This window comes from Octodon degus, unplaced genomic scaffold (assembly GCF_000260255.1).
Source record: "Octodon degus isolate 3935 unplaced genomic scaffold, OctDeg1.0 scaffold00123, whole genome shotgun sequence".
NCBI classification, from domain to species: Eukaryota; Metazoa; Chordata; class Mammalia; order Rodentia; family Octodontidae; genus Octodon; species Octodon degus.
In genome coordinates this window covers 4,188,608-4,206,624 of record NW_004524699.1, presented here as the reverse complement: position 1 = coordinate 4,206,624, position 18,017 = coordinate 4,188,608, and the positions used below count along the sequence as shown (strand labels likewise).

At 42.2% G+C, this 18,017-nt stretch overlaps 1 protein-coding gene and 1 non-coding gene across 8 annotated transcripts in view; one reads left to right on the top strand and one right to left on the bottom strand.

The window, feature by feature from the left end:
* Positions 1 to 18,017, bottom strand: part of Setx (senataxin) — a 74,045-nt gene that overhangs the window by 32,205 nt on the left and 23,823 nt on the right. For 6 of the 7 annotated variants that reach the window (XM_023700261.1, XM_023700260.1, XM_023700263.1 and 3 more), the window contains exons 7-11: positions 17,321 to 17,440; positions 15,615 to 15,786; positions 15,150 to 15,237; positions 10,085 to 14,164; positions 2,764 to 2,863 (exon numbers count right to left, since the gene is read on the bottom strand). In XM_023700261.1, coding sequence (XP_023556029.1) covers positions 2,764 to 2,863; positions 10,085 to 14,164; positions 15,150 to 15,237; positions 15,615 to 15,786; positions 17,321 to 17,440 — 4,560 coding nt within the window. Of the gene's footprint in view, positions 1 to 2,763; positions 2,864 to 10,084; positions 14,167 to 15,149; positions 15,238 to 15,614; positions 15,787 to 17,320; positions 17,441 to 18,017 lie in introns of those variants that run through there. The other variant, XM_023700265.1, reaches the window with a different exon arrangement.
* Positions 261 to 365, top strand: LOC111812431. The gene has a single exon (XR_002817945.1). It is a non-coding gene; the product is annotated as a U6 spliceosomal RNA (small nuclear RNA).

The window sequence follows — 18,017 nt, the reverse complement described above, 5'->3', positions numbered from 1 at the left end:
CCCTTTCTGGCAGAACCAGATTTAACTCAGGCCCTTGTGCTTGCCAGGGAAGCGCTTATTGCACTGAGCCATCTCCCTGGCCCCAGCAGGAAATATTTTTATAGAAACTTACAAACTGATTTTAAAATGTATATAACAAGGAAAAGAATGTTTTGTTAAAAAATAAAACTGGGGCCGGGGAGACAGCTCAGTAGAGTACAAGCACAAGGTCCTGAGTCAATCCCCGGTATCCCCCTCAAAAAAAACCCCAAAAATACCTGGTGCTCACTTCAGCAGTACAAATACTAAAATTGGAGTGATACAGAGAAGATTTGCATGGCCCCTGCACAAGGTTGACACACAAATATGTGGTGTTGCATATTTAAAAAAAAAACCAAAAAACTAGAAGGCTTAAACTTTCAGATTTCAATACTTTTTATGACAATCAAGAAGATGGTACTGTGCTGGTATTAGGTTCATGAAGAGAACAGAATAAAATGACAAAAACTCCATCTCCCCCATCCAAGCCAACTGAGAATCGGACAAGCAGGCCAAGTTTATTCAATAGGGGAAGGAAGGTTTTAAAACTAATATCCGGGGGCCGGTGTGATAGCCCAGTGGTCTGAAGTGTCTACTTAGGCAAGCTTAGGCGGGCACAGGGGACCATGGTTTGATCCCCAGCACCACATGCTACACCAGTCCCACCCTCAGGGCGAGCTGAGCTGGCCAAAACACAAAACAAAAAAACCCCCACAGATATCACTACTACTGGATATTTGTTTTAAAAAGTGAAAACAAAAATTCTCAACCCTTACATCATGTCATACACAAAACTAAAACTTGAAAATGGTCAAAAGTACAAAACAAGAGAAATCAACAATGACCATGGCCATCTTACAACATAAAAGTTTCAGAAAGGAAGCTTTGGGTGACACAAAATGGTAGTAATTTATAGTATTCTCTCTTCCAAGCGGGAGGAAAAAAACTTTAGATCAGTTCCTAGGTTGGGGTTACACTGTAGGCAAATCATAATAAGCAAAAAGAGGGAAACAATAGCCCTGTGAGGAGCCACTCCAGTAGCGACCTGCCCAGGCCTCTGCGTCCCTGCCAGATCTCCCCCAAGTGAACAGTAATCCTGTAATTGTGGGCTTACTACTAAGGGTATCAGTAAACTGCCAAGAGTGCGAAGCATCTCGCTGCACGTGGCAGGGAACAGGCACTTATTTTACAGCAGCTTTTTTGTCTTGTGGTGGCTTTTTTTGTTTTGTTAACTAGGGACTGAAATCAGGTCCTTGTGCTTGCCTGGCAGGCGCTTAAGCAGCTGAGCCACCTCCTGGAGGTTATTACATTTTGATACATTAAAAAAAAAAAAAAGATAGCAGCTTTGAATACATGAAGACTAAAATTATCTATGCCTCAAAAGCAGCAAGTTAAAAGGGAATAATGAAACCAAAAAAAGGTGTGCAACAATATGTACAAGTTCATATTGAAAGATCTACCAGAAAAAAAAAAAAAATGAAAAGATATAGACAACTCCAAGAACAGAAATAACCCATACACATCTGGCAACAAAAAGTACAACTATAAATGATATACATATTTACATATAGAACTAGAAAAGAAAGTCTCAATTAGCACGAGGCAAATACACATCTGTCTCATGCCAGTGGTATTCCTTTTGGCGGGCACAGGCTGTATGAATCAAAAGTCTTCAAATATGTCTGGTCTTATCTAGCAAAGAAATTATTCAGAGTACTTACAATACTGAAAAATTCTAAGTACTTCTGAAGTCTTACTAGAGGTAATTGGTTAAATGAACTATGGAACATGCTTATAAAAAGGAACTACAACTATTAAATATACTGTTATTAAATAATACTGAAATACTTAAAACACATTAAGTGCAAAGTAGATTATAAGTTTCATAAAGGCAAAAGTTTTAAGTTTCCTTCACAGCTACATAGCATGCTTCCAGAACCATTTAGCATCAGTCCAATAAAGTCATCAAATATTTGCAGAAAGAAGATGAAAATGTTACAAAATAAGTAAAATAAGCCCAACACACACAACTCACACAAACACACTCTCAGTAACAAGTAAAGCCTAGCAATCACATAACATACCACATCTGAATGGTGAAAATAGTGGACAGTATTTATTTTACCACTGGCTGGTATTATCAAGACAGACTACAATCAACATGTCAGAGTTTTCTCCCAAAATATTTTTATTCACTTCTCTCTTAAATGAACCTATAAGACTGGAAAGATTTCCATGGAAAGAGGACTTTTGCATTTCCATGTAAAGCCCCTGAACATCTGATTTCTTTATAACTAATACGTAACTATGGTATGTGGTTTAGACCAACCATGAACCCACAGGAATATGACTTCAGGAAGACTTGCGAAGAATCTCCTGCTGTGTGGCCCTTGAAGCCCTTTCACCAGGCTCCCTCCCATCCCCACCTGCCATTGCCACTTCAGCCTGTGGAATTCTAACTACAGAGTGTGGGAAAAGCACAAATTCTATATTCACAACAGCCTCTTCATTAAGACTTTAAACATATTTGCTATAATAATGTGCAAATTTAGCTTTAAAAAAAACTATGTCCCACAGTCTGGGGCTGTAACTAAACACTAGAGCATTGGCCTACTAGTATATATAAGATCCTGGGTCCAATCTCCAGTACTGCAAAAACAAAAACCACCTGTTTTAGACAATTCAATTTGTGTTGATGGCTCCTCTAGAGCAGAAATCTCCAATTATTCTTTCATAAGATCTTACCTACAAATTCCCAGGTTTTTTTATAATCAGCCGAAAATTTTCGTAAATGCAACTGATAGAAATTCTCTTTATTTGGAGAGCTCATCCATTCCTGCGCCACCTACATAAGCAAAAAAAGCAAACTGAGAAAGCGAAAACATTTGGAAAGCCATGTTAGACAGTAAAACTTCCAAAGTAAGCAAGAATTAAAATCCAGACCCTAGAATCCCAAGTGACAACCTAAAATTATTTTGTGGCAGTTTACTAAAATAAGTCTAAAACCACCCTGTCCAATTTAGTGGATATTAGTTTAGTGAGACTGAAGTTAATTGAAACTCTCAAACTTAAATACTGCACTTCCAGCTAACAACCTGCAGGACCTGTGCCCCCAACCCCTTGGGGTTACTGCACCGCAGGCTGCCGGGAGAATGCTCCTTCCAACCACAGGTCCTCGGCTCCCAAGGACCCCTAAGGCTCCTGCAGAGCTCTGACTCCTCACCAGTGTCATAGCTTTCTGGCAGGTTCTAGGTTACCCTGTACCCATCTCCCAATATGCTAAAGTCCCAAACTCCAAAGTACCCTGGAGCATCTTCCCAGGAATAAAGAGGGGTACTCCTGAGCCCAAACTTACAAAGGAGACCACCAACATAAATCAACTGATTTTATACTCTGAACTTCTAAAACAAGCTATTTTAGGACTTAAGATTGGTTTTAGGGGCCAGGGATATAACTCAGTGGGCAAAGCGCCTGCCTGGAAAACACAAGGTCCTGAGTTGGATTCCTGGTAGAAAAAAAGGTTTTTTCAAACTATAACATTTTAACCAGCTAAGTCTTTAATGCTGTAACTGACCTCTAATGAAATGCATCACCAAAGACTACTGGTGTCAAGCTGCCTCTGCCCTAAACAGGTCCTCTGGCTCCCAAGGACCCTAAGAGGACATGTTTAGAGCAGAGTCAGTTTGACACCAGTAGTCCACAAATGTCATGCTGTGGACAGAGTGTGAGAGGACACTATGTGTGTGATTTGCTCACAAGGTCAGATTTTTATTTATTTATTTGTTTATTTATTTTTGCTCCAAATGCCTCAGGGCAGGTTTGGCTAGCTTGAGTTGTGGGGATCGAACCACAGCAACCTAAGCCTAAGGTCAGATTCTTGATCCAGGCAGTTACCATCACTTTGCACCACCTGATTCCACACCCACAGTGCACTGCACTATGGTAAGTAATAGGATCATCTTCAAAAAGGCTTCTAAGCTGAGTGTGATGGCACATGACTATAATCCCAGCATCCTAGAAGCTGAGGCAGGGGCTACAAGTTCAAGCCCAGCCTGGGAGATTTAGTAATTTAGTGAGCCTGTCTCAAAATTAAAAATAAAAAAAAAAAAAGACTGGACAAGTAGCTTGCTGTGAAGGCTCGGGGTTCAATCCCCAGTAACACTGGGGCTAAGAACAGTCTGTGTTCCCAGCGCACCATTATTCCCCATCACCAAACCTAGAATAAACAAATGGGCTAGCTCCATTTGGACATTCCCCTAAGCATACAGTGGAGTCCCACTTGACAATAAAAAGCCAAGAAATAGCAACACAAGCTACAACACAGATGAATGCTCAGAGTCGTAGTAACTGGCGGAGCTAGACGCGACTGCACTCAGTAGCTCTACACAAATGGGATGGTGAGAAAGGCAAAGCTGTGAGAAGCGACAATCACATTAGCATCTGCCTGAGGCCGGTGACAGGAACTCATTGACTGCAAATGGCACAAGAGACACTCACAGTACTACCGTGGAAATAGTCTAAATCTGGATGATGGTGATGCTAGTACAACGCTGGAAGTTCACTAGGAATAACTGCACACTTTGGAAGGTGTGTTTTATGGCATGGTATTTCTCAATGAGGCCACACAAATGCATCCTGCTATGTACAACCAAGAGTAAGAAAGAAAAAGGCAGATCAACAAAACATCACTGCGCACCCTAGACAGCACGGAATCCGCCTGCAACTGCGCAGGTGACCGCATGCTCCTCCCATATCAAAGTGGGGAGAAAAGAGGCTAAAGAAGAGTTCTGACGCCGGGCCCATGAGTGCTGAACCTCTGGAGCTACCTCAGAGAAACTCAGACGTAAATTCCTAATGAATATACTCTGTACACTAATTCACTGGCTTGTATATTTGATGTAGTGGTTTTATATTCATAGCCTATTTGGATCTGAAAAATTAAAAACTTATAAATGGCAAGAGCTAATCTGTTTTACACTGAATAGTAAGGTTAGAGAAATCCACTAGCTTAAGAGGATGAAAAATCATGCAGTCAGAAAACAAGTTTCCTGAATAAAAGACAATTTAGACTGTCCCAAACTTGCCCTCCACTAAACCTAATGACTTCTGGTCCCATCCCCAGGGAGAGTTTTTAGGCAGTTCACCCACATCTTCATTTCACGGCACTCTGCCGTCATCAGTGCAGGCAAGGCCCTTGACGGGGCCTGTCCCAAATCCCTGCGTCATCACAACACCCACTGTGGACACCACCACTGCGCTGTGTCTGACATTAGCACCACTGAAAAACCTAACGCCATGCATATGTGATATATATATATAAAACAGTGTGGCATAATAAATGGGCGCCGCCCCATCAAATTCAGGACCTGGTGCTTGCCCTGCAGCCACTGTCCCACTAAGCTACATTCTTGGTCTCAATCAACATATTGTTTAAGTCTTCAGGTACTGCTTGCTGTATAGTACATTTTCCCTAGAAAAGAAATACTGTATTTTAAGCATCTACCCTCTTAGCTGCTACAACTCTGAAAACTCCTACAAATAAACCCCTGTGGATGGCCAGGTGCGCATGTTCTCCTGATCAGCACACCTAGGAATAAGACCAACACTCCTGGGTCACGAAGGGCCACATGCTGGGCTCACCAACCCCACTGCGTTAGCCTGAGTAGCACTGCATATACTTATTACCACGGTCTTACTTTTCTCATTGCTGAGACAAAACACCTGACACCTAAAAAGGGAGATAAGGCTTGTTCAGCTCACACTTTGTAGAGGTTTCCATCCATGACGGACTCTCTCCAAGGCAAGGTGGCCCATGACAGAGGGGCAACGCTTCATGGTGGCAGAAGACAGCAAAAGCAACAAATGAGCACCAGGCCAGCCTCTGTCTGTCCCGTGTACTGTTTCCAGTCTATTACGGGATTAGGGTTGTGCCAATCTAGTCAGTGGACTGACCTGAGCCAGCATCACTCAGCCTTAACCCCAGCGCTGCACTACAAATCAATCACACAACAGATTCCTCCACCTCAAAAAACAACACAACAGGGAGATGGCTCAGTGGAATAAGCGCTTCCCTGGCAAGCGCAAAGGCCTGAGTTCAATCCCCAGTTCCGCAAAAACAAAACAAAGCAAAACAAAACCCTGACCATGAAGCTTTGGCAGACAGCTAAACACAAATAGTAATCATGAGTTAGGGTTTTCCTCTTACAGTCTGTTGTCCATTTACTGACTTCCCCATACTTTTATCAATTTACATAAGTTTTTTACATCTTCATCACTAGTATCTTGGAAATCTTTTGAGTATTTTAAAACTTTCCTCTTCTGATTGACCCTGAATACTGCAATCCTGGCTGGATTTCTTTGCGCTACTTAGAATGGGCACAATTAAAGCTCATGAAATGCTTATTTCTAGGCTATCCCCATTTGACACTGCTAGGCCACAGCTGTGAAACTACACAGAGGAAGGCTAATGCGGGGGCTTAACTGAAATATATGGCAAGTACACATCCAGCCTAACTTTTTTCTAATGGAAAAGGCCAGTTTTCACAGTGGCCCTTTCCCACATTTGCTCGCTGACTTGCGGTGTCCTTTAGGCTGTCATACATGCGAAGAGTTCATTCTCAGGAGCCATGGGTCCCCATTCTGTTTCACTGGGGTGTCTTCTCCTATGCCACTGCCTACTGCTATGACAGCAATTTCTCTATATTACACAAGGCAAGTTTGTCTACTACCCCAAAGATGCTGTTCTTTTCAATTTTCCTTACAAGTTTTAAAGTTTATCAAGCTCCTCAAAATACCTTTGAATTACACAGAATTTTTGGCTGATCTTTACAATGTGAGGTTTTCCCACCTAGGAACATGGCACCTCTCTCCATTTTGAATAAAATATAGCTCTTAAAATACAGCCTTTCCACGTTCTCCATAAATATCTCATATTTTTACTAGCAGGTTAATTTCTAAGGGGTCTGCAGTTTTGGTTACCAGCATACATATCTTTCATATTTTTAACTGGGTATGTATGGTATAGCACTCTACATGAACACTTTGTACAGAAATCATGTACTGAAATAGCCATTTTACTGGGGTTTTACTTTATTACCTCAATTTCACCTTCTTTTTCTAAGATCCTTTTTTTTAAAAAAAATTTATGTATTTGTGTGTGTTTGTGTGTGTGGCCAGCTCAGCCCACTAGGGGGCGGGGCTGGCTGGCATGTGGTGCTGGGGGATTGAATCGCGGTCCCTGTGCTTTGCTAAGCTTGTTCTAAATAGGTGCTTTAGACCACCGAGCCATCTCACCAGCCCCTCTAAGATCCTTAATATATATTCATTAAGCCTCTATCCACCCTTCTGCTTTTTATTTTCCATTCTTTTCCTTATGCCTTACGGGAAGTGTATGTCATCTGTCTAGCTTTCTCACTTTTCCTAGCTGTGTCTACACACCATTCATTCTGTTTACTGAGTTCTTTATCGTATCTTCCGTTCTATCTCTGGTTTGCTGTTCTTTGTGGGTTGTTTTCGTTTTGTATTTAGTACAGGGCTTCACTGCAGGATCTGACTGGACTCATAGTGATCCTTCTATTTTCAGCCTCCCAAGCACTGGGATTACAGGCGTGGGCCATCATGCCCAGTCTCAATCCCATCTCTGCACAGCCCAGGGGCGGGGCCCGCATGCCACACTGAGGACAGAACACTTGTCCCTGCACCTGCCTACGCAGGCAATTTAATCTACTGAGCTATCTGGCCTCTTTGTGGTTTTCCTTCCTGCTTCCAGTTTCCAATGCTCTTTGAAATGCTTAATGTTTAAAATTCCAGTCTTAATTCTGACAACTCCACTAATTCTGCCTATCTCTTCTATGCTGTTCAATTTATTTTTCTTCTATAGACTATATACTACAGGAGGATTCAAACTGGAACGAGATGGACAAGTACCCTGGGGAACAAAAGGCTAACTCCTAGCACCACCTAGCTTTGTGCCTCTGCGCATGGGCGGTAGATGAATAAGCACTTTAGCATTACGATCCCTTCATGTACTCTGGTGCTTAACTTTCTAAATTCTGATCCCCTTACAATAATCCAGCCCTAGGACTCGAGGGAATGAGAAAAGGAGTGGACCGCTCATGAACCAATACAACCACGTCTCAGAGGAGCTGAGCACAGGGCCACTCTAACACTATCTGCTTCAACTTTCTGGCCTGCTCCATGAAATATCAGAATAGTACTCTAGCCCACAGTAAAGAAAAGAAGAAAAACAGGGTAACTTGAAACTTCAATTTTACCTCAATTCCCCTCTGTGAAATTCTAGCCTGGTGTGCTTTTTCCCTCCCAAACCGAGAACCCAAGCATGCCCCAAGGCACCCCAGGGACTTCTTGTAACACCTTAGTCTATTTCAGCCATACCTGTGGCTTTGGCAATATCACTTCCTTGAAAAAGGAAATAAAATTATGATCTAACCTGATGCTTAAGCCCCACCCAACAATCATCTCTGACAAGTTAGGACCCTCAACCTAGACAGGACCCTCACCCTCACTCCAAGGTTCACTTCCTTACGGCCCTGAGCTGGGGCCAAAACCACAGAACAGGGCTGCCCCTTTGACCTGGGCAGAAAAACCTCAGAAACTCTCCCTTAACATTGAAAAGTGCCCCCATACCAGGTAGCCCTGCTAAGATTAGCTCTCCCTTGGCTGTTCCAACCCACACTCTACCCTAAAAACCCTATAAAATCCCACCCCCTTTTGTTCAGGGATGTCTCAGTCCTCTAGACAGGCAGCCTGCTTGCCCCTACCTCCAGTAAGTCTTCTCACGTCACAATGCCTAGTCTGGTCGATTGTGTGGGTTTGTATCTAACAATCTCTTTTCTCCCATATCCATTCCATTCTGAAGTCCTATTTTTTTCAAAATCTACTCAAAATATATTCATTCCTATCTACTCCACAGCTACCACCCCAAAGTAAGCAACTGTCATTTTCCTCCTGGGCCACTGTCAATCTTCTGTATCTATGCTTGCCTTTCCAGAGTTTATTTTCTACCTGCAACAAAGAGTGACAGGTAAAAACAATAGCATGGTACGTATTACAGCTCCCCAGCCTAAACACTGGCTGCCTGAAACTTCCAGAACCTTCTTGAACTAAAAAAGAAACCCCAACGTGCAACTTACAAGATTGTGTTCTATCTGCCCTGAAAATGCCAACATCATCCTTTAAAATGCAGGTGAATGCTCTCACTGAAGGATTCACCATTTTTCTCATTTTTTTTTTCTTCCCTTTTTATGACAGGGTCTCCTTATGTTGTCCAGGCTGCCCTCAGACTCCTAGGCTCAAGTGACACTTGTCTCAGCCACCCAAGCTGCAGGGACTACAGATACGTGCTACTAAGCCCAGCTCTGAGGTTAAAGTGAAATAGAGAATTCTGTTCTTTACTTGGCAACACTCATCAAAGAGTAAAGAGAAAAACCAGAATGTGACATGCTGGGGTCAAAGAAACAGAGAACTGCAGAAAGAGAGATGCATAAAGAAGAATTTGTAATTTACAGCGTTGTTCAATGAATTTACCTTTGACGAAACCTATGCTAACTGTCCATTAATATATATACATATATATATAAAATATATTTAGTACAGGGTCTACAGAGCCTTACTACATAGATCCAACTCACAGTGGTCCTCCTGTTTTGAGTCTCCCAAGAGCTAGAATTACAGGCACATGCCGCCACACCCAGTCCCGATCGCCATCCCAGCACGCCAGGGATTGGCCCCTGGGCACTGTGCTCTGCCTAAGCAGGCACTTTAGTCTGCTGAGCTCTGGCCGGCCCTATATTACATTTTAAAAACGCAGATGGAAGCCCGTCTCCTCTGAGAAGCCTTCTTTAACCTGTCATCAGCACCCTGAACCAGGACTGAAACTCCAGACGGTAAAGGCTAAACTGTATCACCCGCATTGAGAACTAGCACAAAACCTAAAAACAACACCTAAGCCAAACAGGTCAATTACTTTAGCCATACTCTGCAATTATTCAAAAGAAAAGGAGGAATGTGCAAAGTCTGGAAAGCCAAACGTGTGACGCATACTTACCGTTTCAAAAGTATTCAGTATTATCAAAGGTAAAAAAACATGAAAGTACTCTCTATAATCTTGAAATCTGACAGGCACTGGTCTTGAGATGGACTGACAAAGACTTGCTGGAGGTCCACACTGATCAAAGTTCAAAAACATGTCATATTTCCATTTTAAGATTTCTTTAATGAAGGTATCCGAGATAGACTGTGATGAGTGCACGGGCAGGGAAGCAGAGAAGAACTTGTCGCCAAGGGGGAGTTTGTAAGGTTGCCCACGAGGCTGAGGAACAGTGCACAAACCGTATGCTTCGCCCACTGGCTTCTGAGATGCCTGCGAAACAGGCTGTGGCACTTCCAAAGCAGACTGTAGCCCTTTGGATTTATTTTTTAGAGCTGATGAAAGTACAGAACTTTCCAAAGATTTGGAAAGATGAGCAGTTCGTGAACTTGAGCTAAAAATCTTGGTGGTAGAAGGTCTCCTTAGAGAAGGAGGCAAGCCAGGTTTACGAAATACATCTTCATCATCTGCTTTAGCTTCTGAGTGTCTTGAACAAAATTCACCCTGGTTTTTCCGCGTTTCCACACAACCTTTGTGTTTACACTGTGCGCCGCTCTGTGCCACCTGAGGCCAACTTACAGGGCCTTCCACCTGCGCTCTATCTTCTCCGTACAGCACTTCAATGAGTTCATCGCCCTCACCCACCTGTGAACACAAATCCATGTCTTCAGGATCGTGCTGTGTTAAAAATAAATTATCGTCATCAATATCACTATTGGACTCGGGTCCTGCCTCCTTCCGAGTTGCCATGGCTCCCTGATGCCCTGCGGGATCACCTCTACCTAAAGGGTCTTCTGTAGCAGACAGAGTCAAAATTTCATCTGTTGGCTTTCTTCCATTTAACACTCTGGAATCGCGCTGGTTCAAAAAACAAGTATTGTCAGTCACCTGAGAAACACACTCTTTTAGGGCTTCTGGTTCTGAAGGCATGAATTTCACGGCCTCTTTTTCAGTGCTACTAGACAGTACCCTAGGTCCTGTGGAATTACAATCTAACCTATCAAATTCTGGCACAACGACGTCAGAATTCTGTGTCCTACATGTCCCTGCTCTTGTAGCATTTGAGCCTTCGCAACCATGAGATTCTTTTCTTTTCTTGTGTGGTTTCTGTTTCAACTGCCTTTGCAAATGAAGATCCTGACTTACCAGCAGTTTCTTATTATTTCTGACGGTCTTTTTTGAGGTATCAACTACTCCAACAGTTTTACCATGATTCCGTAACTGAGCTGTGTAGTCTAAAGACCTCTGGGACAACTCAAACGCCCTCCGGGGAGCTTTTTTCAGCCCAAGTTTCTCAGCCACCGAAGTTGGTTCGGGACACTGGCGAGATTTTTTTGGTGGCACCACAGCAGGAGCTGTTCTACAGCTGAGGACATGTGAACTTCTACTCTGCCCTTTTTTGCCATCCGCATGTGTTTTCTTAGGAGTTTTAGAAACTGGTACTCTCCTAGCAGGTTTTGAAGGACAAGCCTTTGTAGGAGACTTCTTCCCGGGAACGGCAGTGGCTCTCTGAATCCTTGAGGGAGGAGTTGTGGTACTTATCTCACTACTTTTTAAATCGTTTTCAGTAAACTCTCTCTCATGAAGAATGTTAGACCAGTTCTTGTTTCTGGCAGATGAAGAAGGCCGTGGAGGACTGTCAGTTCTAGGATTTTTAACTCGCTTTCTCTTAGGACTTTTTAAGTCAACTTCACAGGACACCTTAAGAGAAACACTACTATGTGCTTCTACAGGTCCTTCAGCGTCCTCTGCTTGCTGCACCTCCTCAGATATATAACCTGCACCGCAGCCCCAACTGTCCGTGCTGTCAGCTATATGAGTCACACATGAACTTTTTTCCCTCTCTTGAACTGAATTCTTATTGTCTACTTTTTGATCCTGCCAAACTGAGAACACTTGAGACTGACTTTCAAACTCAAAAACTTGTGAATCAGAATCCTCAAACAGAAAAGCCGCTGTCTCTTCCTTTACGAGCTCTCTGTCTGCATCAATGTTAACCGTGGAATCATGCTGTTCTAGACTAACTTTTTTAAGGCAGGTTCTGTCCTTTTCAGTGTTCTCCTTGAAATGCAAAGGTCTTTCATCTTCATCATCAGAATCTGAAATAACAATAACTTGTCCACAGTAGCTGTCCACAACATCATGAACTGAGACACAGCTTTCGTTAGCTTTTACCTTTTTTTGCGGCTGGAATGAGTCTGGAGTTGTATCAGTGGGGAATTTAATAACGCTAGCTTGAGCTATTAAAGATAATTTGTGGAGGTCTCTGTCTACCTGGGAATCTGGTAAGGGGTCAGACTTAGGACTGATGCCAGGTGGTTCTTGCTGCAAGTCAGAGGAAATCAGAGCTGTTCTCTTACTCATTACTTTTTCTCTTGAGTCAACTATGGTCACTGGTTCCTTACTGGGAGATGTCTTCTTTACCAAAGTATCGGTCGCTTCTGGAACAGAGACCAAATCTTTATCATCACGACACTCCTGTACCTCACAACTATTTCCATGGGAAGAAAAAATATCCAGTTCTTCATTCTTTAATTGCTTCTTTTTCAGCAATAAACTGCTTTTTGGCTTTTGTTCATTTTTATCATCCACAACACTGTGAAGGTCTAAAGGCCAGCTGTGTGAGGCTCGGCCCCTTTCCTGAACATGTTTATCTTTTTCTGAACAGAAACTCTCTACGCTACATACCATCAGATTTTCCTCTAAACCGAAAGAATTGCCGACCACAGTACTTTTTCCCTGCTGCTTCTTTATGACATGTGATAACTTGGCACAGATTTCATCTTTTTCTTCTTTAGTTTTTGGTTTTGAGGATTTACCAAAAGCTTCATCATTTAAGGAGAAATCCACACTTGAGGTGGACACCTGTTCCAAAGAGTCAGTGCCAGAATCAGTCAGTGAATGTGTCGATAGTATAATTCCTCTGTCACCGCCTGGACCATTTTGTGAAGCACAAATCTGTGCTGTGGATGAAGAGTTCTCTTTCACAGACACCTGCTTCACTTTACTTACTTTAGTCTGACCTTTAGCTCTTTCAGTAAGGTGGCTTTTGCTGCTCTGCTTTAACCACGACTCAGCTGAGAGACAGTCTTCCACATTCAAATCCCTCACACATTTGTGCTCACTGCCCCTCTCTTCCCCAGGGCTGCTTGCTTTAATCAATATATGCTCTGGCGTGTGGTACGTCTCAGTTTTCACTGGCTCTTTAGAAAATGTTGAACTGGAATTTTCCAAAAAGTGGATGTCCTTTTTAAACTTTACTTGTTCACCTTCTTCTTTAAAAGATGCAGGTGGGGCTTTATATGTAGAAACCAGATCCACAAGAGTGCTAGCCTGAGGTACTTTTAATGTTAGGTTTTTAATGATTTGTTTTAAGCAATTTTGTAACTCATGGGTTTCCTGACTAGTCAACTGCCAACCTAGAGATAAATTTCCTCGAAGGAACAGGTTAAGCTTATCCCAGAATCGCTTGCAAAGACTCTGCTGACCGAGCTGATAGCCTTCTTTCAGGAGACTTCTAATCAGCTGCACACAAGCCAGCTGCACGGAGTTGGATGGCATCGAAAGCATTGACAGTGACGTTATCGCTGCTGATCCTTTGGAACCACTTCCAGCTGATTTCTCAGAGCTCCGTACAAATGCACTGGTCGGAAGCTTGGCGCATTTTACCACGGCTGCTACCCACTGCTGGGAACTAACCCACAGTAAATGCAAGCATTTTTTATTTCTATGTAGTTCAATCACTGACACCAAAATTAGAAGAAAAAATTCAGTGACTTTGTCACACACAGCATCTGTCTGGTTGAGGACATCTTTGACTTGGGAGTAGAGATGATGAATAACCTCTGCGATGTAAGCCACACCCAAGTCCTTAAGATCCATCAGAGACTGAACAAAAGGTATAAACCACAGAAATGTGCTGTTGTGAACACGCATGTCTTGTCCAATATCTGACTGCAGGACACTGGCTAATGTTTCCATTTCTTCATACATATTAGGACAATAATCTGGGCAAATGGCTGATCTCCATCCTAAATCCTAAAATGAGAAGGAAAAAAAAATGCAAATAGATAAAGTTAACACTCAAATTATAAAAAGAACATATCCCTCAACTTTTCTATCTTACTTTGTATGTGCTATTTCTAACATACATAGACCCCCAGAAATAAAAAATACAAGCTATACATCATTCCAGTGATACAGCACACCTACATTCACAGCGACGGTTTGTAATAACCAAATCTTAGAAACAACCAAGAACCCATCAAGCGGTGAGTAAAGAAGACGTGGACTTTTTTAATACGATGTAGTACTCTGCCAGAAAGAAGGCTATGCCCCACACATTTCTAGGTAAATGGGTGCACCTTGAGTCATACTAAGCGAAATAAATCAGACACACAGGTGTGAATATCACACTCTGTCTGGTGTAAGAAAACAAGCACAAATAAGGACCAAAGTGTATTAGGTCTTGTGAAATAAGAAAATATTCAAATGGGGAGGGGCTAAAGGAGAGGGAGAGGAAAAGGAAAGAAGGGAAAAGTTAACAAAAAAAAGGAAAACTCAAAAACAAAGCTTTTGTAAATGAGTAGGGTTGAAGAGAAGATAGGGGAATGGGAAAAGTTATATCACGTAGAGGTACAAACTATGATGAGTGATCATTATTTGTATCTAAAATGTACCAATAAAATCAGATTTAAAAATTTGTAAGCTGAATACTGACACCAGTTTCAATACCAGTCTCGCGCGCTCTGGCCTTCTTCACATGAGCTAATCTTGATTATTAGCATGGCACTCTTCCTCCTTATCCCACAACCTTCCAATCTTTCAAAATATACTTTAAAATGTTCCAAAGTATATATACTGTTGCTAGAATTCATCTTCCCTCATACACAATACATCTGTTCAATTCAAAGGCCTTTACGGAACAAGGAATTCCAAACAGTTACATATCATAAAGTCAGCTAGTTACAAAAACACACATAACATCCACACAGTACCACTAAATTCTGAAAGTGCTTTTTACCTTTTTTGTCTTCTCAGGATTATAATTGTACACAATCTGGCTACAAGTCACCATATCATCCAAAGATGGTTCTGATTCTAACTTGGTCCTATATTAAGAATAAATACAAAAATTACTGAAATGAAGAGGGAAAAAATGCTAGAATAAAAGTTGCCTTGTTGAGTCAGTTACAACACACTTCCTAATAGAGAAAATTTTAAAATCCTGACAAGGGCTGGGAAGACAGCTGGGTGGTCCAAGGCCTGAGAAGTGCAAGGACCCATGTTCAACCCCTGGCACCTCATGCCGTGCTGGCCCCAGAAGCCCAAGTGTACCATGTCTGCCTCAAACCAGGCATGGTGGTGCATGCCTGTAATCTCAATGCTGGGGAGGCTGAGACAGGAGGATCACTATGAGTCCAAGCTGCAGAGCAAGTTCCTGTACCGAATAAGATTTTTTAACAATCATGACATGAACATAACTAACCTGATAGAGCTGTTCCGTATATTCTGGATCTCTCTATTATAGCTCCTATTGTTGATGATGGTTTGAAAGGCCTCAATAGGATCAATAAGTTGGCCCCAGACTTTAGATCCAAGCCGGTCCAGAATTACCATGAAACAGTGCAATGCTGGCCAGAAAGGGTTCACGTTATCATCTGAAACACAACGTGACAAGTGCTGAATTACAGGACAATTTTCAAAACAGTCAACAGTTGAGGCTGCCCTGCCTAGAACTCCCTTTGTAACCCAGGCTGGCCTCAAGTTTGCAGTGTCCTCTTGCCTCGGTCTCCCAAGTGCTGAGTTACAGATGTATGCCATCATATCTAGCTCCTTCAATGGCTTCTTAATGTCTCCAAGAAAACTGAAGAACTTAGTCAAGAACTTAAAAAGATCTTGCTGTTTCTTTCTCCCTTTTTCATTTCCATAATCACACAGCATAACAAAGACAAATCAGTCTTTTCACTATTAGCACCAACTTTCAATATTCTATTCATCCAGAAACCCAGTGTAGCTGGGCATGGTGGCCCACACCTATAATCCCAGGACGTGGGAAGCTGAGGCAGGAGGATCACCAAGAGTCTGAGGCTAGCCTGGACTACATAGTGAGTTCAAGGTCAGCCTGGACTACACAGTGAGACTCTGCCTCAAAATAACAATTATTTAAAAAGAAATCCAATATAAATGCTTCCTTCTGCATTAAATATTCCCCAGCCATTTAATTTCATATGCTATTCTTCAACATAGAACCAGCAGCACTTTTTTTTTTTTTTTTTTTTTTTGCAGAACCGGGGATTGAACTCAGATCCTTGCGTTTGCCAGTCAAGCGCTTATCCTACTGAGCCATCTCCCTGGCCCCCCACAGCAGCACATTAAAAAAAAAAAAAAATCAGCCACAAATAAATTTATACCCACAGTCAAGTTACTTACAGAAAACTGAAAGAAGAAATAAAACATGCTTACTTCATTGAACTAGCCTTACTTCACTGAATTTGGCCTTAGCTTTTACTGAGTCCTTTCTTCAGAGATGAGAAACCCTTACTTCTAAGTATACATCTTCTAGGATTAGTTTGATACCATATAATGATCAGCAAAAGAAAAGTGAGATCTAGTAAGAGAAATGACTCCAAGTCTCACTCCTCACCCCTTAGGCTGGCTACAGCAGCACTGCCCAAGGGTTCCCTTGGGGAGGGAACCTTTCGTGACGATGAACATGTTCACTCTGCATTACCTAACATTGCAACCCCAGCCACCTGTGACTGCTGAGCCTCAAGATATTAAACTTGAAAGATTCTTTCCAACCTTTTTAAAGAGTATCTGGGGGCCGGAGAGATGGCTCAGTAGAATAAGCGCTTCCCTGGCAAGCACAAGGGCCTGAGTTCAATCCCCGGTTCCGCAAAAAAAAAAGAAAGGAAAAAAAGAGTATCTGGGATCTAAATCATAAAAAAGTTAATTCTTGCCACGCATGGTGGCGCACGTGTTCGTGATCCCAGCCCTCATAAGGCTGAGGCAGGAGGATCGTTGTGGAGTTTGAGGCCAGCCTGGACTACATACGGAGATCCTGTTTCAAAAACAAAAGAACAGTTGAATCTTTCCCCCACACTCTATTCTACTCCAACTCTTGCAATGACACTAGCATTTTCAAACTGTATCACCATAGTACTCAGAACTTAAGCAAGTAAAGTGAATTACCATCTGATTGCCTCCCCATGGTATGAAGGATTAACTGCATGAAATCATTTTGTTTGTCTGAGCCCAGCAACAGCGAATCCATGGCTTGTTCCTCAAGAATTGTCAGCAACATGCAAATCCCTGTAAAATCACACATGGTTTTGTTGAACTGATGCAGTAACACTAAAGTTCTAGTGCCTTCTCTTGGCCAAAGGAGGAAAAATGCCACAGTGCAAAAAGACAAAGAAAAACAGGACCCAGTTCCTCAAATATCTGAGTCTTGAATAATTAGGTACATCTGTTCTCAAGCAATAAAACTTGAGCATCTGAGTGTAAAAAGAGAAAATGGTTCGAACTGAAGACAATTTCTAAGACGACTATCACAAACTTGTACTTCATCAACTACTTTCCTTCAATTTTTGGATGTATCATACTTCACATACTACTTGAAAGAAAAAAACTACTGCCACTTACAATGTGTGACCTAAAGACTTGGATGTTGCATGTTGGAAAAGAAGCACTGCTGTCAAACCTCTTCCTTCCTTCTTTTTTCTTTGGCACAGGGTCTCCCTACACAGCTTGGACCTGCAGTGAGCTGCTGGCTTAGCATGCGGTACTGGAGATTGAACTTGCATCCTTGTGCTTGCCAAGGATAGCTTAAGACTACCGAGCTATCTCTGCAGCCCTCAAATCCCATCTAAACTATTCTTTTTTTTTT